Source organism: Kryptolebias marmoratus, linkage group LG23 (genome assembly GCF_001649575.2).
Source record: "Kryptolebias marmoratus isolate JLee-2015 linkage group LG23, ASM164957v2, whole genome shotgun sequence".
NCBI lineage: Eukaryota > Metazoa > Chordata > Actinopteri > Cyprinodontiformes > Rivulidae > Kryptolebias > Kryptolebias marmoratus.
The window spans coordinates 11806986-11831030 of NC_051452.1; the positions used below are offsets into that span (position 1 = coordinate 11806986).

Below are 24045 nucleotides of genomic sequence, written 5' to 3' on the forward strand. Positions count from 1 at the left end.
TTGGTGGACAAGCCTTTCTTGGCAGGTTTGCTATGGTGGCATCATTTTTCCATTTCCTAATAATGGACTTAATAGAGCTACTCATTTCTTTTTATTACCCAACCTTAATCTGTACTTTCTCACAACTTTGTCTCTGACTCTGAGAGTTCCTTGGTCTTTATGATGTATTTTGCTTGGCAATAGCCTTTACTACTTAAAAGGTGCTTTACTGGTGTTGAATCTGGAATCTATCAGAACTGGTGTATATATACTACACTTGTGATACATAGATTACTCACACTTGGACTTTATTTAACTAATTGTGTGACTTCTGAAGGGAATGGTTCAGGCTTTTATAGCAAAGGGGGTGAATACTTTTACAAAGCCATTGTACAGAAACACAGGTCATCATTATTTAGTATCAATGTACAATGTACTACTTTCACTGATTAGTCATATACCACAGCAGTTGTTCAATTTTTTTGTTTTAACTGAAATGCCGTTTAAATTATGAATAGAAAACTACAGATTTTTGTCTCTGCTGTTTTAATATTTCTTCCAAAAGAAAAAAAGTAACTCAAACCATTTTAAAGAATTTTTGTTTTCCATAAAATCCATTGATTGTGTTAAAGAAAAGGGACAGTATGACAGAACTATGTGTCTCCTGCAGGTGGAGTCCAGCCAACTCAAAACCAACAAAGGCTGCTGATCATTGAAGGGGACGAAACTGAAAGGATGAGTATGTCTGCTTTTGTTTCAGGTCTAAACAAGATGTTGATATTTTTATCCATTTAACTATCAAATAACTAAATCTACTTATTACATGAGATTGCAGTATATTGTGATAAACCACAATTAAAATGATTTTTTCTTTGTTTGGGAATAATGCTGAATCCAGGCAGCCCCCTGGCACTACAGTTGTGGTCAGAAGTTTCTATCCACACATCACAGACATTTTTGACAAAATAATAATTTGGGGCTTTTGACGATTTAGTTGAACAATTTTTTTCCAGTGTGGAATGCTTATACAATATATACATTCAATGATTCTTACAACATTTAGGTGAATGTCTGTATAATTTTGACCTTGTGGCAATTACAGAAATTCCATAATAAATTCAAACTTTTGCTTCCAATTCTTGTTTTCAAAAGACACTGAATAATAAAGTAGCCAAAATTAATAAGACATTCTTCTCCATGTTGCGTAGATGTAAACATCTGACTACAACCTTACATGTTCTAATAGCATTGTGGATAAGATCCTCCATGTGCCACTGCTATTCTTCTCTTGTTCATGAAAATATACCATCCAAATGTTTTTTTGTCATTACAGAAGACAAGTCACTGCTCTGAATATTACATGTTATCTAACCACGTTTCACCTAAACCAGCAACTAGGGAGCACAAGCCAGTGTATCTCTCATGCTGGTCCCAAGCTTGGGTAAATGCTGAGGGTTGTGTCAGGAAAGGCATCCGGCATAAAACACTTTTGCCAAAACATACATACAAGTTCATCCAAGCGACACCATATCAGATTGGTCGAGACCCTGATTAACAACTGTTGACAAACAGGATGCTGGTGGAAACTGTTACTGTTAGTTGAAGACCATGAGGAGGGAAACATGCCAGGAGACAGGGGGAGAAGAAGAAAGACAAGAGTGTAGGACTGAGGGTAGCAACTCTAAATGTAGGAACAATGACAGGCAAACGTAGAGAGCTACCTGACACGATGCAGAGGAGGAAGGTAGATGTATTATGTGTACAAGAGACCAAGTGGAAGAGCAGCAAGGCATTGGGGCAGTTTAAGCTGTTTTACCATGGTGTGGTTAGGAAAAGAAATGGAGAGGAGTTAGCAAGGAATGTAGTCCAGGTGAAAAGAGTGTCAGATAGGTAGATGTGTCTGAAGGTAGAAGGAGAAGGTCTGATCTCCAATGTTATCAATGGTTATGCTCCACAGGTTGGATGTGATGTAGAAGAGAAAGAGAAATTCTGGAAGGATCTTGATGAAGTGATAGAGAGTATTCCCAGGGAGGACAGAGTGGTGATCAGAGCAGATCTGAATGGACATGTTGGTGAAGGAAACAGAGGAGATGAGGAGATGATGGGCAGGTTTGGTGTCAAGGAAAGGAACCAGGAAGGATAGATGGGGGTGGACATTGCCAAGAGGGTGGAAATGGCTGTAGTCAATACCTATTTCCAAAAGAGGGAGGAACACAGGGTGACCTATAAGAGTGGAGGCAGGAGGACACAGTTAGACAACATTCTGTGAAGAAGAGGTAACCTGAGGGAGATTGTGGACTGTAAGGCTGTGGCAGGGGAGAGCGAGGCCAGACAGTATCGGATGGTGGTGTGTAGAATGAGTATTGTGGTGATGAAGAGGAAAAGAGTAAAGGCAGAGAAGAGGACCAAATGATGGAAAAATTTAATGAGGAGTTCAGAAAGGAGCTGTTAAAGGCTCTGGATGGTAAGAAAGACCTTCCAGATGACAGGGCTACTACAGCAAAAGTGATTGGAGAGACAGGTAGGAAGGTACTTGGTGTTTCATCTGGACAGAGAGAAGATGATAAGGAAACCTGGTGGTAGAATAGTGAAGTGCAGGAAGTTAAAAAATGTACACTCCACCATCGAAATAACAGGACTGGGCAGGTGGTTGAAGTGAGGATGCTAAGGAGAATAATTGCCATCATGAACAAAAAACTTTTAAGAGGATGAAGAAGGGGAAGGCAGCTGGACCTGATGACATACCAGTTGAGATATGGAAATGTCTAGGAGACATGGCAGGTTTTTGACTTGATTATTGAATGGCATTTTTGAGAGTGAAAAAAATACCTGAGGAATGGAGAAGTGTGTTGGTTCCAATCTTTAAGAACAAGGGTGATGTACAGAGTTGTAGCAACTACAGGGGAATTAAGTTGATGAGCCACACAATGAAGATCTGGGAGAGAGTTGTGGAAGCCAGACTTAGACAAGAGGTGACTATTTGTGAGCAACAGTATGGTTTTATGCTAAGAAAGAGTACCACAAATGCCACCTTTGCTTTGAGGATGCTGATGGAGAAGTACAGAGAGGATCAGACAGAGCAGCACTGTGTTTTTGTGGATTTAGAAAAAGCATACGACAGGGTGCTGAGGGAGGAGCTGTGGTGTTGTATCAGGGAAGCTGGAGTTGCAGAGAAGTATGTTCGACTGGTACAGAACATGTGTGAGGACAGCAGTACAGTAGTGAGGTGTGCTGTAGGCATGACAGATAGCTTCAATGTGGAGGTGGGACTGAACCAAGGATCAGCTCTGAGCCCCTTCTTGTTTGCTCTGGTGATGGACAGACTAACAGACGAGGTCAGGCAGGAATCCCCTTGGACATTGATGTTTGCAGATGGCATTGTAAACTGTGGTGAGAACAGGGAACAGGTGGAAGAGACCTTGGAGAGGTGGAGGTATGCACTCGAAAGACAAGTAATGAAAGTTAGCAAGACAGAGTACGCGTGTGAATGAGAGGGAGGCAGGAGGAACAGTGAGGCTACAAGGAGTAGAGGTCACAAAGGTGCTGGACTTCAAGTACTTAGGGTTGACTGTCCAGGAAAATGGGGAGTGTAGTAAAGAGGTGAAGAAAAAGAGTCCAGGCAGGATGGAGTGGATGGAGTGATTTGTGACAAAAGGGTGGCAGCAAAGGTCAATGGAAAGGTTTACAAGACAGTGGTGAGACTATACAAACTATATTGTATAGTTTGGAGACAGTGGGACTGACAAAAAGACAGGAGACAAAACTGGAAGTGGCAGAGCTGAAGATGTTGAGGTTCCTTTTGGGAGTGACAAGGATGGATAGGATTAGGAATGAGGTCATCAGAGGTAAAGCACAGGTTGAACGACTGGGAGATAAAGTTAGAGAGGCCAGACTAAGAAGGTTTGTACATGTAGAGAAGGGACAGTGAGTATATTGGTAGAAGTATGTTAGAGATGCAGCTGCCAGGAAAAAGACAAAGAGGATATATGTGGATGCAGTTAGAGAGAACATGGAGGTAGTTTGAGTGAGGACAGAGGATGCAGAAGACAGAGTTAGATGGAGGAGCATGACTCGCTGTAGCGAACCCTGAAAAGGGAACAGCTGAAAGACAAATAAGTTTTAACTACTTGACACAATATAACCAGAAATATCAGGATGTGTGGTTTTATAAAGTTGCAGAATATCGGCATTAACTAATTCAACCTGAAATCAGACTGAGGGGAATTCTTTTTTTTTTTTTGTACAAGATTCACTGCATGACAATTGTGTGCCGTAGGACCTATACTTCTGCATTGTGATTTAGACTGCAGCTTTTTTACTTTGCACCAATTAGAGGGCCTTTTTACACACTTGTTTTGGACAGTAGTAATCCTGTGTCTGCTGGGGGAGCATGTGGATTATGCCTGACAGTGTGGGGATAGCGGCACACAGGCCCCTTGATGGCAGAACTCAAGGTTGTTGAAGGGCTTTTTGTTTGAATTATTAAAACCATCAGAAAGCAAGCCAAACATCAAAGTATGAGGTAACCCATGATGCACGAGATGTTTTCCTTCAAGAGAAAAAAAAAATATATTTCAATCTCAAATATACTATTTCTTAATGAAATGGTCTTTTGATTGTTTCAGTAACAATAACACATTCCCTTCTTCCAAGTACATGTATTATCGCTCTCCCCCTCTTGTTGCTCTGAGCATTATCCTCTTGTTTTTCTCTTTGAGTTCTGTCCCCTGTGTGAATGTGCTCTGACCGAAAGCCATACTCAGTTCTGTCCAGGCAATGTTTGCTTTTCTTAAAGAGTCAGTGGTTTAGAGAATACACACTGCTGAAATAAAAATTGGCTAAAAATGGTGCACAACTGCATTGTATCAAATCTGAATCCACTAGATTGGTGACTGTAGCTAGCTGTCTGTTGATTGATGAATGTTACCAGTGTTGATTATTGTCATTGATAAGCAATCATCTGAAACTACAGATGTAGACAAGGTTATGGCATTAACAATGGCAGCAAATAGGGAATTTGTTTTTTAAAAATACACAGTGAATGGTTAAAAATAGTCTCATTAACTCGTAGTCAGCAGCCTTTAGTTGAGTAGCTTGTAAAAGTCCAAAAATGTAATTTTTGGTGGTGATGTGTGTCATAAAAAAGTAAAACAACTATTATTGTCAGACAGTGAATAAAACAGCCTTTACTGTGTTCAGTCTATGTCAGAAAATCACGTGATCTTGTCAGAACATAAAGATAAAGGAGACAGAAAGACACAGCTTGTTGATTTTTAACAATTTACAAAAGAAATGTCAAACACAACATAGTAACAATTAAAAAAGAAAGTTGGAAGCTAGGGATGCTTTTGCTGGATTAGTGAGGTCTTTGGATCAGTTCTGTTGAGGTCAGCTATTCTATTGTCATCTTGGATTCCTGGCCACATGCTTTCTTCTCTATTGTTTTTTAACCTGGGCCAAGCAATCCACTGAACAAAGACTCTGCCTGAATCTAAAGCGCAAGGTCCTGATGAATAACTATCAGGCCTTAACAAGGTTTGATGACCAGGCACGTGTGGAGGTTTGGTGAACGGTTCATTAATCCGATGACTAAAAGTCTAGTTCTGAACATCAGAACTCCGTCTCTAGTGCAGTGCAATGGTCTCAGATTACTTTTGTCTGAGAATATTATTTACGTAGCCAACTACACTTGAAACCAGACATGCATACACAGTATTAAACAACTATTTCTTCTCACTGTCTGAAATAAAATCAGACTAAACCTTTCCTGTTTTAAGTCAGTTAGGATTCCCAAAATTATTTCTGTGCTAAATGCTGAATCATGAAATAAAAAATATTTAAGAGAATTCTTTTAATAGCTTTCTTCTGTGTTTACATACACTTAGATTTCTATGCCCATAATAAATTTTAGAAGCCTAGATGTTGGTGTCATGGCTTTTGATTGGTTAGTTGACAGCATTTAAGTAAATTGACAGCACAGCTATGGATGCATTTTAAGGGTATCAGGCCTAAAGCTCCATTTTATGTTTTTGAAAGCTGGAATCTGAATCTGGAACCTGTTATCCAATCAGTTTCACTCCAATCAACACCTGCACTCCTGTGACAAGAGTGTCCCATCAGTGAGTCAGATAAACAAGGACCCTAACGAGCCTCTATTGTTAGGAGAGCGAGAACAATTTGCAAGCAATCCGGCTTACATCACATCTCAGCTTTAAAAGCTCAACTCCACACTCTCTATTTCTGAATTGAGAAAGCTCCTCAGATGAGAAGTGAAATGTCTTCAACTACAGAATAGAAGTCCAGTTGTTTTTGTTTTTTAACCTTTTTTGAATTTACCATGGCCTGGATGACTGAGAATCTACACCAGCATGTGACAAAGAAGCAGTGGAAAATAAAATTTTTAAAAAATCAGCAAAGATATCAGGAACATAATTCTTGACCTTAGCAACTCTGGTTCATCCTTGGGTTCAATTTCCAAATGCCTGAAGGTGCCACATTCATCTGTTCAAACAATTATGCACAAATATAAACACCATGGGAATGTCCTGCCATCATACCGCTCAGGAAGGACAAGGATTCTGTATTTTTGGGATGAATGTGTTTTGGTGCAAAATGTACGTATCAACCCCTAAACAAAAGCAAAACACCTTGTGAAGATACTACTGAAGGTGAACAGAGTGTCATTATCCACAGAGAAACGAGTCCTGAACCAACATGAGCTGAAAGACTGTGTAGCGAGGAAAAAATCATTATCTTCCATCATGGTGGAATAAACAGTCTTGACGACATCAGTGTATTGGCTCCCTAGGTTGTCAAAGGGCTTTCTTGTCTGACCAGCCCACAGTATGTACTGTTTAGAATATGATCCAAAAAGGATCTAAGTATACCTTCTTGCATTTCTCACCTACTGTAACTTTCAAAGTTTCATCATGTCTTTCTTATGTGCTCAAAGCTCTGCAGTGCCTAAACGTCTCTGGTTAAATGTGTTTTTGCATGAGCTAAGTTTGTGGCATTAGTGGTCCTGTTTTTTCAGTAACATGTTAAAAATTCCTATGTTTTCTCCATCGTTGTCCAACAAAATCAATTGGAATGTGAAACAAATTTGGAAAACATTTTGACACTTTTATTCATCCCCTTACCCTGTTTAAAATGGCATTTTAAATGCATTTTTATTCTGTCTTGTGCACCAAAAGCAGTAACCTATCATGCTTTTGCTGGAGGATGTTATAAATGGAAATTTATACCAAATTCCATTGGCTTTGTTAACAGGGTCTAGTGATGTATGTTCACTTTCAAAGAAAGAAAAACTTTTCAAAGAAAGTTCTGACATTATGTTAGAACCTTTTGTATTTGGTTACATTTCATCAGACTAGATTTTATATTAATTGTGCCATAATCAACTATAGCCTATTTGTTATTTTACCAGTGTGTTACTAAAATGTATAAAATTTGTCCATTATTTGAGGTAAGGTAAGGTATTATTTGGTAAGGTATTATTTGAATCCTATCACCTACAGAATACAGAACACACATCACTCAGTTCAGTTGCAAAGAGAGATAAATTAATCTCTAAATTTTACATTTACAAGATCCTGCAACAAAGGCTTTGTAAGTTACTCTTTCTGGACATCACAGGTTCATGCAGCACAGATGTTAAGGAAAATCGAGACTTGGACAACCCCTGTTCCAAAGAGAAGGTTGGAGCTAAAGCTGTACAGCTTCCCAACAGGAGTGCAAGGTGTGGGAGGAAACGTCCCCTAGAGGAGGGCAATAATGGCCACACGCATTCCAAGTACAGACCTAAGAAACGTAAGAAAGTTTCTGGACCCATTCTGCCCAAGAATGCACTCATGCAACTGAATGAGATCAAACCAGGTCTGCAGTACAAACTTCTCTCCCAGACTGGACCAGTTCATGCACCTGTTTTTGTGATGAGTGTGGAGGTCAATGGGCAGCACTTCAGTGGCTCGGGTCCTACCAAGAAGAAAGCCAAGCTGAATGCAGCAGAGAAGGCTCTACGCTCCTTTGTTCAGTTTCCCAACGCGTCCGAAGCCCATATGGCCATGGGCCGTACTCTGTCTGTTCACACAGACTTCACCTCAGACCACGCTGACTTTCCAGACATGCTCTTTAATGCCTTTGAGGCATCTGTCCCTTTAAATGAACCATTTTACCTGGCCTCCAACAGTAACAGTTCCTTTGCATCTCTGGGAATAAATTATTCATTGCTACCCTCCCCCATCTCCCACCTGGCTCAGTCTCCTTTACCCCCAACACCATCTAGTTTCACTTCCCCAACAAGTGGCAAAAATCCTGTGATGATCCTCAACGAAATGCGACCAGGCCTTAAGTATATGTTTGTGTCAGAAAGTGGGGAGAGCCATGCCAAAAACTTTGTCATGTCAGTGACAGTAGATGCCCAGAACTTCCAGGGTTGTGGTCGGAACAAGAGGCTGGCCAAGGCTCGGGCAGCCCAGGCAGCTCTATCTGCCCTCTTCAATATGCAGCTTGACCAGGCACCATCCCGTCAGCCCATACCCAAAGAAGGACTGCAGCTTCACCTACCACAGGTAAGCATGGAAAGAATCACTGCACTATCTTTTTAGTTAATGCTTTCATAATTACTGTACACTTTTCTTACTTTAATCATGTTCCACTTAGCTTATTGTTGTTTTTATTTTAAATTTATAAATTTCTTTATCTGACAGGGATAATGCAGAGTACCTATTTTGTACCAGAAGTAGTTAAAAGCTGTTTTTAGCTGTGGTCATATACTACTTCTGTGTTTACTGTTTTGCTTTCCACGAGTACTTTAAATTGAAAAAAGTTCAATGCAAAAAAACATCATAACAGTTTCCGTTTCTTTTGAGCAAGGTAGGCCTGCACAGGGCAACAGTTGGTTAACACTGTTGCCTCGCAACAGAAAGGTCCTGGGTTCTAAACTGAGACGGGTGTAGTACCTTATGTTTAGTTTGGATGTTCTCCCTGTCCACATGTGGGTTTTCTCCAGGTTTTATCCTTCAGCCCAACAATATTCTTATTATGTTATTTCGTTATTTCTAAATTGGCTCTGGGTGTGTGAGAGAGTTTGAATGGTTCAATTCAATTCAGTTTATTTATATAGCGCCAATTCACAACAAAAGTCATCTCAGGGCACCATACAAAAACATGCACATACATTACAAAATTGTGAAAGTTATTTATTTAAGGAAGCCAGCAGATTACGTTGAATCTTCACTTCGTCGCAATCTTCCATCCTAAGCAGCACATTGGCAGAAGTGCAAAGGAAAAACTCCCTTTTAACAGGAGGCCTCAGCAGGCTTAGGATGAGCGTCCATCTGCTTTGACCGGCTGAGGTTTGAGAGGACAGGAAAGGGATACAGACAAACACAGAATAATAGGTTCAGGTGTAGTTTCTACTGGAAGAAAGACAAAGAAAATCATGTTAGTGATAGAAATAATTAGAGTAAGTAAGACAGTGGCAGAGTGAGAAAATGTGGTCAGTTTATCTTCTAGCAGTCTAAGCCTAAATCATCATAACTAAGGGATAGCTCTGGGAACCCAAGTCAACCCTAATTAGAGGAATAATAAAAAAGGAAAGTCTTAAGTCTAATCTTAAAAGTAGACCGGGTGTCAGCCTCATGGACAGAAACTGGAAGTTGGTTCCACAAGAGAGGAGCTTGATAACTGAAAGCTCTGCCTCCCATTCTACTTTTGGAAACTATAGGAACCACATGCAGTCTGAAAGCGAAGTGCTCTGTTAGGAAAATATGGAACAGTAAGATCTTTAATATAAGAAGGAGTTTCGTTGTTGAAAGCTTTGTATGTTAGGAGGAAGATTTTAAATTTTATTCTGAATTTGACAGGGAGTCAATAGAGAGAAGCTAAAACTGGGGAAATATGATCTCTCCTCCTAACTCTCATAAGAACTCTAGCAGCAGCATTTTGGATCATCTGAAGATTTTTTAAGAGTTTTTTGAACACGCAGATAATAAAGAATTACAATAGTCCAGCCTAGACGTGATAAATGCTTGGAGCAGTTTTTCTGCATCATTTTGAGACAGGATGTTTGTCATTTTAGCAATTTTACGTAAGTGGAGGAAAGCAGATCTGATAATGTGGGGGTTAAAAGATATATCCTGATCAAAAATTACACCACGGTTTTTTACATTAGAACTGTAGGCCAAATTAATTCCGTTCAGAGGAAGTGAAAGGCTGCGAAGTTTGTTCCTAAGATACTCAGGTCCAAAAACCACTGCTTCTCTCTTGTCGGAGTTTAAAAGCAGAAAATTAAGAGTCATCCAGGTTTTTGTCTTAAAGACATGTTTGTAATCTAAATAACTGATTGGATTCATCAAGTTTTAGAGATAAATATAACTGAATATCATCAGAATTACAATGAAAATGTATCCCATGTTGTCTAATAACTTTACCTTATGGAAGCATATATAGAGTAAAGAGTATAAGTCCAAGCATTGAACCCTGAAGAACTCCATGACAAACTTTGGTGTATGAAGAAGATTCATTATTCACATTAACAAACTGGAATCTATCAAATAAATATGATTTAAGCCATTTTAGAGCTGTTCCTGTAATTCCATTAGCACGTCCAAGACTCTGTAATAGAATATTGTGATCAATTGTATCAAATGCAGCACTGAGATCTAACGGGACAAATGTGGACATGAGAATATTAGTAACTTTTACCAGTGCTATTTTTGTGCTATGATGAACTCTAAACCCTGACTGAAACTCTTCAGATTATTTCCGGCTAGATGTTCATGCTGCAACTATCTCAAGAATTTTTGAGAGGAATGGGAGATTAGATATTCTATAATTTGCCAAAACTCCTGAATCAAGATCAGGTTTCTTAAGTAAAGGTTTAATTACAGCAACCGTAAACTCTGAGGTACATAACCATTTATTAGAGACAAATTGAGCAGATCCAAAAGGGGAATATTAATTAGGGGAAATACCTCTTTAAACAGCTTGGTTGAGATAGGATCTAGCAGACATGTTGATGGTTTGGATGAAGCTATTATTTTTGACAATTTGGAAAGCTCAACAGGACAAAAACAGTCCAAACACAAATCAGGTTCTAGTGACACTTCCAAAGCTGCCTCATCTGACAGGGAATCAGAGTAAGACAGATGATGTGAATTTTCTCTAATTAAAATAATATTTATAAAGAATCTCATGAAGTCATCACTACTTAGAGCTATAGGGATACATGGTTCAACAGAGATAGAACTTCATTAGTCGAGCTACAGTACAAAAAAAAATCTTCTATTAAAGATGAATAATATACAGTTTTAGTTTCATGAAGTGCTTTCTTGTATATTAGCAGGTTTTCTCTCCAGGTTAAACAAAATTCTTACATGTTAGTGGAGCGCCATTTTCTTTCCAACTTTCTAGATGCCTGTTTTAAAGTACATAACTTTGAATTAAACCAAGGAACCAGCTTCCTCTGACTGATCACTTTCTTTTTCAGAGGAGCAATTTTATCAAGTGATGTTTGCATTGAAGTTGTAATATTATCAACAAGATTGTCTAAGGTGTCCAGGAGGCATCCTAATCAAATGCCCAAGCCACCTCAACTGGCTCCTCTCGACGTGGAGAAGCAGCGGCTCTACTCTGAGTCCCTCCCGGATGACCGAGCTTCTAACCCTATCTCTAAGGGAGAGCCCAGACACATTGCAGAGAAAACTAATTTCAGCTGCTTGTATTCGCGATCTCGTTCTTTCGGTCACTACCCAAAGCTCGTGACCATAGATGAGGGTAGAAACGTAGATCGACCGGTAAATCAAGAGCTTCGCCTTGTGAGCTCTCTCTTCACCACGACAGACCAGTCAATGCCCGCTTCACTGCAGACGCTGCACCAATCCGCCTGTTGATCTCCCACTCCCAAGATACTTAAACTCCTCCACTTGGGGCAGAACATCTTCCCCAAAGGCACTCTACCCTTTTCCGGCTCAAGACCATGGCCTTGGATTTGGAGGCACTGATCCTCATCCCAGCTACTTCACACTCGGCTGCGAACCGCTCCAGCGAAAGCTGTAGATCATGGCCTGATGTAGCCAACAGGACCACATCATCTGCAAAAAGCAGAGACGCAATCCTAAGGCTACCAAAACAGATCCCCTCGACACCTTGGCTGCGCCTAGAAATTATTGCCCCTTTTACACGGGCTCTAATTCAGAAGTCCGGCTCTACTCCATTCTACTCGGCTCAGCTCTGTAAAGAATGCATCGTGTATACACCGGCCAGTTTGGTCGGTAGCAGAGGAACGCCTCCTCGTGTTGCAGGGGACGGGCCCGCGGCGAGGGGTGCGCTACGAAAACTTGCAGCAAGTTGTGTAAACAACGGAAGCAATATGGACAACGTTGGCTCTGTGTTGTTGCTGTTTTTTAAACTTATGGGGATTCTCCTGAGACTTCAGGAAGAGAGGCACAGTGGAATAAATGCTCTGGATGCCGCGATTGTTGCGCGGAGTAGGACAGCTGTTATCCGCCGGAGATTTCAGGCTTTACAGAGCCTTCAGCTGGGGGACAGACAGCATAAACGTTGCAGGGTAAGCTAACGCTGTTGTTTATATTCCTACTGTTCACTCTTTATGCTTGCATCTGGTCACACCCACGACCAATGAGTAACCAGGAGCTAAGCTTGCGCCACCCACCAAAGCAGGGCTGGCCCGGCTGGCCCTACTCCGAAGCAGGGACCAAAGAAGCAGGTCTGGCCTCGATAAAATGCAGATGGAAACGCACGCAAAGCTAGCCGAGTAGAGTGGAGCCGGGACCTTTAGAGCCTGTGTAAAAGAGGCATATGTTCATAAATATTATGAACAGAATCGGTGACAAAGGGCAACCTTGGCAGAGTCCAACTCTCACCCGAAATGAGTCTGACTTACTGCCGGCAATGCAGACCAAGCTCTTACACCGGTCATATAGGGACCTAACAGCTCATATCAAAGGGCCCTGTACCCCCCACAGGATTCCCCGAGGGACACGGTTGAACGCATTCTCCAAGTCCACAAAAACCCACGTAGACTGGTTGGGCGAACTCCCATGCACCCTCAAGGACCCTGCCGAGGGTGTAGAGCTGGTCCAGTGTTCCACGACCACACTGCTCTTCATGAATCCGAGGTTCGACTATCCGACGGACCCTCCTCTCCATAACCCCCGAATAGACCTTACCAGGGAGGCCTAAGACTGTGATCCCTCTGTAGTTGGAACACACTCTCTGGTCCCCCTTTTTGAATAAGGGGACCACCACCCCGGTCTGCAATCCAGGGGAACTTCCCCCAATGTCCATGCAGTATTGCGAGTTGCATTAGCCAACACAACCCTACAACATCCAGAGCCTTAAGGAACTCCGGTCGAATCTCATCCACCCCCGGAGCCTTCCCACCAAAGAGCTTTTTAACCATCTCGGTGCCCTCAGCACCGGAGATTGGAGAGCCCAACCCAAAGTCCCCAGGCTCCACCTCCTCAATGGAAGACGTGCCGGTGTGATTGAGGAGGTCTTTGAAGTATTCCGCCCACTGACCCACGTCATTCCGAGTTGAGGTCAGCAGCACACTACCCCCACTATAAACAGTTCTGGTGCTGCACTGCTTTCCCCTCCTTAGACGCCGTATGGTGGACCAGAATCGCCTCAAAGCCGTATGGAAGTCTTTCTCCATGGCCTCTCCGAACTCTTCCCATGCCTGAGTTTTTGCTTCAGCGACCATCCGAGCCACATGCCGCTTGGACCGCTTGGTACCTGTCAGCTGCTTCTGGAATCCCACAGGCCAAGAAGGCCCAATAGGACTCCTTCTTCAGCCTGACAGCATCCCTCACCGGCGGTGTCCACCAGCAGGTTCGAGGGTTGCTGCTGCGACAGGGACCAACTACCTTGCGGCCACAGCTCCAATAAGCCGCCTCAACAATGGAGGCACGGAACATGGCTCACTCGGGCTCAATGTCCCCCGCCTCCCCCGGAACATGTTCGAAGTTCTCCCGGAGGTGGGAGTTAAAGCTCCGCCTAACAGAAGACTCCACCAGACGTTCCCAACAGACCCTCACAATACATTTGGGCCTGTCAGGTCTGACTGGCATCCTCCCTCACCATCGGAGCCAACTCACCACCAGGTCGTGGTTAGTTGACAGCTCCGCTCCTCTCTTCATCCGAGTGTCCAAGACATGCAGCCGCAGATCAGATGAAACAACAACAAAGTCAATCATTGAATTGTGACCTAGGGTGTCCTGGTGCCAAGAGCACATATGGACACCCTTATGTTTGAACATGGTGTTCATTATTGACAATCCATGACGAGGACAGGAGTCCAATAACGAAACACCACTCGGGTTCAGATCAGGGGGGGCGTTTCTCCCAACCACACCCCTCCAGGTTTCACTGTCATTGCCTACGTGAGCCTTGAAGTCCCCCAGCAGAACAAGTGAGTCCCCTGGAGGGCCACTCTCCAGTAACCCCTCTAAGAACTCTGAACTGGTTCCAGAGCCAGAGTCGTTCGTTGAGGTGACCCCTACTATTTCTAGCCGGAACCTCTCAACCTCACACACCAGATCAGGCTCCTTCCCCTCCAGAGAGGTGACATTCCATGTCCCAAGAGCCAGCTTCTGTAGCCGAGGATCAGACCACCAAAGTCCCCACCTTCAGCCACCACCCATCCCACATTGCACCCAACAACAACCTAATATTGTCTGATAGTGTCTCACATTTAAAAAGGGAAAGGATAGACTTCCAATGATGATACGTCATGTTCAAAAGTCATAAAGGCTACCGTGGTCGTAATAGAACTGACTTTTGGTGAAGTTTTGAAGCCTACAACACCCATAATAGTTCCAACCTGACAAGGCTTGGCGTAACCGGATTCAGACTAGGCAGATGAAGACAAAGTTTTAAAATGTTTATTGAAGCCTTAACATTAACGGGAGCACTAGTTCCCGGAACTACTCTCTTTTCGTGGAGCTGGATGGAAGCGGGGTCAGGTAAGACCACCAAGGGTCATAAGTGGAAAGAAGCAGAGGCTATTAGTGATGGGCTTAGGCTAGAGAACGAGTCCAGGAGAAGGCAGGAGGTCAGAGCTGGGAGATCAGAGCAGAGAAGCCAAGTCCAGATAATCACTAACCAGTAAACGTAGTCCAGGAAGGGTAGGCGAGGTCGGTATCCAAGGGTCAGAATCCGTAAAGGTATCAGGCTGGGATCAGGCAGGGAACGAGAGTCTTGATTCAGGCGTGAAGTCGTGATTAGTAAGGCAGGCAAAGGTTGTGGGAAAACACTGGACATGTACTTGGGTAACCCGTCCAATAATCTGGCAGTGGGTAAGTGAGAGCACTGAGCCTTTGTAGAGACAGGAACAGGTGAAGCAGATGATGGTAATTGCTGTGGCATGAGACCTGGAGGCGTGGCATGAGCTAGGAAAAATACTGGGACTGAGACTAAACTGAGGACTGAGAGCAGGAGGCATGGCAGGAACAGTAGACTGTGACACAACCAGTACTTTTTTCTAACTCAACAGGAGTTAAAAGACTAGATTCTACAAGTAAAGTCATATCAATCAAACATACAAACCTAAAAGACCATACCTTTGTCCCATTTATTATTTATAGACCCTGTTTCCTTTTGTCTATAAATGTTGTTGCATTAAAGGGCCATTCACACAGGAATGCATATTGTACATATGTTTAAGCCTCGTGTCTAAACAAAAACTGTTTTAGGAGCCTCTAAATGTTTTTTTTTTTAAACCAAGTTTCAGAGTGAAACAACCATAAAGTTCCACCCTTGTGTTTTTGTAAAGACAGCCAAAATGCATCTTTTTGAAAATGATAATGTCATACCCCCTCTGATACAACCAATGACCGAAGGGCATGCTCTTTTTCTACATTTTGCCCCCAGTATGCAAGCTTTCCATTTTGCCTCCTGTTTCCTGGTATATTTTTGTGGCAGCATTACAGGCCTGGTGTTGTTACTGCAATGTTTTGGGTCATCTGCAATGTTTTTTTTTTGAAAAAAAAAAAGCCTTTTCAAGTAGACAAGGCCTTAGAAAACTAACCCCATCTGCAACTCATGATTAATATGATTGAATATGTGTATTTACAGGATAGTGGTAACAACACCGTTGGACAAAAATGTGTTTAACAAATCCCTCTGGTTTCAAAACAAACTTCAACCATATATTCTTACAACATTCAGAAACTCAAAAGCAAAACTTAGAAATTATTAGTTGCTAAAGGCCGTAAAATTTTTGGTTACATCTTCACTGCAAACACCTTCACTCTAAAATGTTTTTCTTCAACAAATGTCATTTATGTGACCAATATGACAACAGCTGATTAAAGATGACTTTAGCTGAGACAAGTTTAACACACTGGTCTTCTATTTACACAAAATAATTCCTGCCTGTAAACTAATCCCTGCACACCGATAACAAAGCTGCTATCTTAATTGCCATCACACTCTGAGTCTGTTTCAGAAACTGTTATTCATTAAACCTGCCTTAGCACGTCACTGTGCCTGACTCACTGAGCAGTGAAGCAGATGATCTGACTGTTTTAAGCTTCCTGTCATTCACACCAGTAAAGAATTTCTAATTGGTGACGAGTGGAACATCTCCAGATTTTCATGGTCTTTTGTTGTTTAGCAATATTACTGCTCAGCCAGTATTGCTTTCATTTTTGTCACAATTTTCAATTTGCACTTTTTTATGTAACTTTGAAAACAAAGAAACAAAAAAAAACTTAAAGGTCTAGCATTCCTTCCACATCGTCTGTCACCTTTCATGCTAGAGTTAAATTTATTTGACAGTAGTAGTGACAGTTATTACCATTTTGGTCAAAGCTTATATGTGACTTTATGCACAATCTCATGCAATATTGTGAGATGTGTTACTGCTCAGAGTATATCATGGGATAACTCTCAGCTACTACCACATCATCTTTTAGCTCAATATCTGTAAAACTGTCTGAGTTATAGTTATTTTTGTGTTGGCTAATGTCAGTTAACTGCTGCGGCCATCTTAATCTGTGGCGACCCCAGTTGTTCATCAGTTGTAGGTGTACATCTGATGATTACTTTCTGGAGTTTTCTTTAGATCTGTCCACTGGTTCATGAGATATTTTGCTAACAGATAGACAAGATTGACACCAACAGTTGTTGCCAAAGCTTTATACACAATTATCGCAAAATGTGTAGTGCTCAGTGTTGGCTGGGGATGAAACTCAGCTACTACGACATCAGTTTTTAGTTAATTAAATAGCTGAGTTGTAGCCATTTTTGTGTTTCCTAAAATCAGTTGGTGGTGGCTACTATCTTTAATTGGAATGACTTCAAAATTTAATCAGTTGTCTATGTGCAGCCAATGATTGTTTTTTGAAAGTTTCATTAAAATCTGTTCAGTGGTTCATGAGATATTTTGCTAACAGTCACAGTTGCATTCAATAGTTTTTGGAAAAGTTTTAAAAACAGATCTTGCTCAATCTGTTAGCTTTTACAACTATGTGTTGAAGTTTATTTTTAGCAGCTACCACACCCAATTTCAGGTCAATATCTATAAAATTATAAGATTTATAGCCATTTTTGGATTTCCCAAGATTGCTTAGCTATGACAGCCATCTTGAATAAGATTGACCCCAAAGGTTAACCAGTTGAAGATGTTCATCCATTTATTACTTTGTCAGAGTTTTAATAAAAACATTTCACTGGTTTTTGAGATATTTTGCTATCTATACAGACAAATGCACACATATTCAGCCGCGGTCAGCTCTTTTTCTGGAATAGTGTGCTATGACTTTTAGTAGCAGTACATGGTGTGGTGTAGACTAAATCTTCCCATACACAACAATGGGATTTTGGTTAAACTAGGAAGAAAACCCAGCCCTTTTTGGAGTTCTGTAGCTCAGGCATACTTCACAGTAGATACATCATTCAAAGCTTGAATGGGTCACAGAAAGATGGACTTCACACGACTGAACTGGAATTTTCAGATCTTCTATGGTTCTTACACAATCAGAGTTACACAATTTTAGGATTTATATGAATTTTACAACAGAATCTTCAACTTAATGAGGTATAATATGACCCACTTTAACTTATGACCTGTCTAGACTTTCCAAAAATGTTGCCAACTCTTCTTATTCTCACAAACCTTACATTTCCTGGACAATTTTTATTTCAAAACGAAGATACTTTTATTTTCTTTTAATCAGTGTGTCTATATTGTTCTATAGGACATATGTTTTTCTCTTAAATCCCCCCAGAATGCAGAGCGCTCATCCAAACTCTCAATGTATCTGAGCTCAGAATGTTTTCTTCAAGACTGGAAGTGAAGTGTCTTTTTAACTTGTCAGATCTCCTACATAAGACACCAATGACACATAACATGCCATGTGTGACGACTAGACACTCTTGATGCTTAAGGTTTTCCAGTAAGACCTATAGTTTTTTTACAGTAACTGTTTGAGGCTTACTTTCTACACTACATTTCTGTTTACCTCCGTTATTGAGTTTGCTATCAGGGGGTGAGAGACATTGGTTTGTGGTTACCTTGGTGAGCCTAATGTTCCACTACCAGCAGCTTTAATATGTTTTGATCCTGACATTCTTTACTCTTCTCATCAAAATGTCAGCATTTTGTCATCTTAAATTATTACAATGGGAAGTCCCAATTTACTATTTGGTTAGAGAAGAATGTTGATGGATGCTGAAATTTTGATTAGTAGCTGCATTCATATAATTATTTGTAATTTTTATGATTGTTCAAATTTTGTCTTTTGCAATAAAATCAATACATTGCGGCATAGCTTTCTTTTAGCTGTGTTTGTTTTTAGGTTTTTATTTCATTTAACACTATTTCTCCATTTTGTTCAGGTCTTGGCAGATGCTGTTTCTCATTTGGTGATTGACAAGTTTAGCGAACTGACAGATAAATTCACGTCTCCACACGCTCGGCGGAAAGTCTTGTCAGGAGTCGTCATGACAACAGGTATTTGTTTTCTTCAGGTATCATCCAAACACTCCTCCCCCAGTTTGTTTTATTTACCTTTTTTTTTGAAGATGAACTCTTTAGATGAACTCTTTTGTTAGAATCTACACTTCATTCTTAAATATTGTTGTGCATTTTAGTTGGTTTTATTTGGATTGTGCAAAGATTTACAACTGTGAGCTTATTTGTTTTCCTTTCACCTGTGCACAAATACTGGGTATACAGGTCATTTCTACCTGCCTGATTTAATGCTTTTCTTCTTATACATTTTTAATTTCTTTTTAATTTCACCTTTTTAAAATGCAAAGCTGACATCAACCTGCATTAATGTGGTTTGTTTTATATGCCGTAGTATAATGAATCCACAAGAAGTATGGTCTTTTAACACACACACATAGACAATGATAATATTGGAAGTTAGGTTAGCTCAGACTTTAGCTGTAGCTCTGGTTATGCTTGTCCCCCTCAGGGTTCTAAAGCTAGTTGAGGACCCTGAATTTCACATGGAAAAACTTGAATGACATTTTTAGATCTATATATTTACATAAAAACAAGTCATCAAATGAGCTATGGATAAATAATCATAGGAACTTTATGGCAATAAGGGTGATGTACCGTAGAAATGATGTTCAGATAGCAAATCTGAAGTAATTACACTGTTTAAACCACTGGAATGGGATGAGAGAAGATGAAAGCCAAAAAAAAAGTATTGTCAAACTAAGGTGTCTGTTTGTTAGCAACCCCAGAATAATCATAAAATTATGTAATTAAGGATACAAACCACTGCTACATAGCAAATAAATAAAGTAATCACACTGTTTGAAAAGAACTCTCCACTATTTAATGTAGTCCATGTGGGGTCCAGTAGTGAAGGTTGGCCTTGGCACACCTGGGTGGAACTCCGTAGGATGAATGAGGAACCTTGATGGTAGCTCAATGTGGACCTTCTTGGTTATCACAGCTGCTTATCAGGAAAGCTTCTGGTCTCGTTTCCTAAACATTAGCTTTGGCCAGTGTGTCTGAACTGACCCTTAGACAAGCTGATTGTTTGTAGTTGACCCAGATCCTGAAGTAGATCTGTTTTTGGTTAAAGTGAAACAAATTCTTTTCTGATGATAAGACGGATACTGATCCAGACATGGCGTTACACCACACTACACTGTAAACTGTACAAAATATGTTTCAGTCCATTTCTACTTGACAAAACAAAATGAAAACCGTTTTGGTTCTCTGCAAGTAAACAAAAGATATGTCAGCAGTATGGTGACTTTTAACACTCAGTAGCAACAATTCCATAAAATAAATTGAGCTAGATTTCTTGAAGGAATGCTTATTGCCTGTCGCCTTGCTTACCAAAGTTTAACCAAAGATCACATGCAAGTTAGGACCCAAAGTATATGTTGTGAATGACCATCAGATATTACCACACCAAACTTTATCACAATATATATATAATTGTCTGAGTTATAGTCGTTTTTGTGTTTTCTAAGGTCAATTTGCTGTTCAGTTAGGGTTGTATCTCACTGGGCTGTTAGATTAGTTGGTGACCAAAAGTTGCAAGTAAATTGCAAGAAAACAGCAAATTTTCTGTTGTAGTCTCAATGAATTTTGAGTGTTTGCAACCAAGTTTGCCAGTTTTTGAAAATCAGGGCTTTTTTCATGTGCATGGCTTGCTAAAATGTATTCAAAGCCTTGCACATTATTTTTTTGTCCACAATTATTGTTTATCATCTTCATAGTTTTTATACACAGACATTTGGGGCCCATTTTCTTGCAATTTTGAATCACCAACTAGTCTTCAACAGTCCCAGCCCAGTGGGATACTGGTATAAATGAACAGTGGATACAATTCAAAGAACATTTCTATTTATATGTGTGGCAATCTGCCATTGTTACCTGTTTCTGCTCCCTCGGATCGTCTCATGGGCCGACCTTCTAATTACTCACAGCTGCAGCAGGTTCTCATCATCCAGTCCCAGGGTTCTTAATGCAGTCACCGAGAGCAATTCTTTGCTGAAGCATCGAGTGCCTTGGGTAAACGCTCTCAGCCAGAAAACCAAGTTAAGAGCTTCTGGAAGTTACTTACCTGTGCCGGTCTTCTGTTTACTTACCAGTAATCCTGTCTCTGCTCACCACCTTGCCACCCGAGAACTACTTACCTGGAAGCCTTGCCACTACTTACCTGATCCGGTTAATCTGCTGAAGATCCGAAGATTCCGTGTTTCTTCTCTGAGGCCTACCTGCTGGCTCAACACAGAGGCCTGCCTGTCATCCACAAACCACCACCAGATTTGTGTAAATATCCACCGACGGGAACTGGAAACCACAACCAATCTCCTCTTGCAAACTACTTACCTGCACCTTGTAAATACTCACTTGGGATTCCTGGAACCGTACCTCCGAGCTCGCACCCTACCATCTGTCGTAGGCCTCCATGCTACATCTATAGCTAGCTCCGTCTCTGAACCTCAAGCAGCTCAAAGGACTAATCATTCTGCCCTCCTTTTCAGATCCTGTTCCCCTTACCTTCCTGGCACAAAATAAATCTTATTATTTTTTTCAACTTGTCTCCCGTGTTGTCTGCCTCCTGGGTACTCACGTTTGGCAACACCTGAAATCGTGTCAATATGCATGTTTAGACACTAAATTAGCATCTAATTTGTCTATTCTTCCTCTTGCAGGTACTGATGTGAAAGAGGCTAAGGTCATTTGTGTATCCACAGGGACGAAGTGCATCAATGGTGAATATATGAGCGATCAAGGTTTGGCTCTCAATGACTGCCATGCTGAGATTGTGGCTCGCCGCTCTCTCATCAGGTTCCTGTACTCCCAGCTCGAGCACTTCCTCAGGTGAAACTCTTAACTGCTTTAACATGTAACATATTCCATACATCTGTCAGGAATATGCTCACCTTAGATCTGCTCTCACAGACTTTCTCAAACAGAAGACGTTTTCATGAAAAGTGTCTTCTAGCTAATATTGAACAACCTTCCAACTGTTTACTTGCACTTCAATCCTTAGTAACAATGAAGATGAGCATCAGAAATCCATCTTTACCAAGTGTGACAACAAAAATGGCTACAAACTGAAGGAAAATGTCCAGTTTCACTTATACATCAGCACCTCCCCCTGTGGAGATGCCCGCATCTTTTCACCTCATGAAGCTGGAGTGGAAGGTGAGTGAAGAAGAGAGGAGGAGATGCAGCAGGATTTAGGAAAACAATATCTTAAACAAGACGTTTTTTTATTAGATCTAGTATTTGTCATTGCATTCTCACAATGTCTGTCTTCAAATCTGTCAGATCAAGGGGACAGACACCCAAACAGAAAGGCCCGGGGACAGCTGCGTACTAAAATCGAGTCCGGTGAAGGAACCATACCTGTGCGCTCTAGTAACACTATTCAGACATGGGACGGGGTTCTTCAGGGTGAGAGGCTGCTCACCATGTCATGTAGTGACAAGATTGCAAGGTCTGTGTTCAGCTGTTCGTGCATTTTGAAATTAATGTTGTTGCAAAAGTTTCTAAAATGTATTATTAATGTACTAATTAACTCATCATTAGCAAGTAGCTTTGACTCTAGATAACTTTGGTCTACCGAGAAGTTCATAGTCGACTCACTGACTTCATGGTGCCCAAAACAAGCCCAAATCATCACTTCTCCACCACCATGCTGACAGTTAGTTTGAGGTGTTTGTGCTGATATGCTGTGTTTGTTGCTGTGCATTATGGGTAAACAGCTTTGTGTAAACTACTTTGGTCTCATCTGTTCAAAGGACATCGTTCCTGAAGTCTTGTGGTTGATTTAGATGAAACTTTACAAACCCAAAACTAGGTACTCACTGCACAAATTTTAGACTTTACAGATTTTAAAAAGACTTGGAGTACACACTAACAGACTGATTTCAGGAGGTTTTTATGTCACAAATGAAAGACTGGGGATTACACACCTAACAATTGTGCCTGATGAGGAATCACAGACTACATAATTTTTCAAACCAACTAATCAAATAATGTCAAAACTACCTGAATGCAGAAAACTCTTGTGAGGGCAACAGTTTAAAGAATAAACAAACATGGCTGACAGTCCACAGCTGCTGTTATCTGCACAGCTATCTGCACTTCTGATACTATTTCCTGTGTCCCATCGTCACTTTTTCATTGGTTGTTAGCAACGTGTTTACAGTTGGATGGGTGATCAGTTCCAACTACCTGATTGCATCCACATTTGGCTCCAGAAACTTAAACAAGTTTGACTGCGACTGAAGTCGTCGGGTCTTTTCCCCTCACACACAGACATATTTTTGTGCCAGCTAGCATTACGGACTGTACCCAACTAGTGCAGACTGCTGTGGACTTTGCCCAACTTGGAATAATGGGAAAATTTGGCAAAAAATCATATTGTGTGTTCTTTGCTTAAGTTCTGCTGCTATGTACAAATAGAGGAGATTTTCTACTTCCAAACAAATCGTACTTGTTCAGTCTTTCTCTAATTGTCTTGTCATGAACTTTAACTTTTAACCTGATAACTGAGGCCTGTAAAGTCTGACATTGAACTCTTGGTTTATTGTCATTTCTCTGAACATTGCATAGTCTGACCTTTGGGATGAATTTGCTGGAACATCCACCCCTGGGAAGATTGACAGGTGCCTTAAATGTTTTCCACTTGTGAATAATCCTTCTATCTGGAAAACGGTGGCCTCCAAATAATTTGGAAATTAACTTTAATAATAATAATAATAATAATGCAACTTTAACCCTTCATAGATTGATACACAGCAACAGTTGCTTTTCTAAGGTTATTGCTGATATCTTTTCACTTTGTTATTGTGTTAACACATATGTATACTCATGATACATAAAATCCTAGAATTGAAAGAGTGTGTACTTTATTTTTCCAAAACTATACAGCTTTCTCTAAATGTGTATTTTCAATAGCCTTCATAAGGTATATAATGACATGTGTGCTGCCTCTTGTAAATTGAGCAGGACCAGCAAGTTTTTGAAAACCGCACCAAAACACCCCCTGGTGGATATTTTTGTTACGTTGTTTAGTGACGGTAAAGAGAAAAAAAAAAAAAAAA

At 40.8% G+C, this 24045-nt stretch overlaps 2 protein-coding genes across 2 annotated transcripts in view; one reads left to right on the top strand and one right to left on the bottom strand.

Annotated features, from left to right (window-relative positions):
• The window catches only part of LOC108244131 (NLR family CARD domain-containing protein 3), a 1204881-nt gene that overhangs the window by 181419 nt on the left and 999417 nt on the right, over window positions 1-24045 (bottom strand). The window lies entirely within an intron of this gene.
• Window positions 1-24045, top strand: part of LOC108244155 (double-stranded RNA-specific editase 1) — a 92634-nt gene that overhangs the window by 48604 nt on the left and 19985 nt on the right. Inside the window, exons 3-8 of the mRNA XM_037973839.1 lie at window positions 650-718; window positions 7615-8549; window positions 18847-18961; window positions 21643-21811; window positions 21984-22138; window positions 22265-22433. Of these exons, the coding sequence (XP_037829767.1) occupies window positions 715-718; window positions 7615-8549; window positions 18847-18961; window positions 21643-21811; window positions 21984-22138; window positions 22265-22433 (1547 nt within the window). The 5' untranslated portion in view covers window positions 650-714. The remainder of the gene's footprint in view (window positions 1-649; window positions 719-7614; window positions 8550-18846; window positions 18962-21642; window positions 21812-21983; window positions 22139-22264; window positions 22434-24045) is intronic.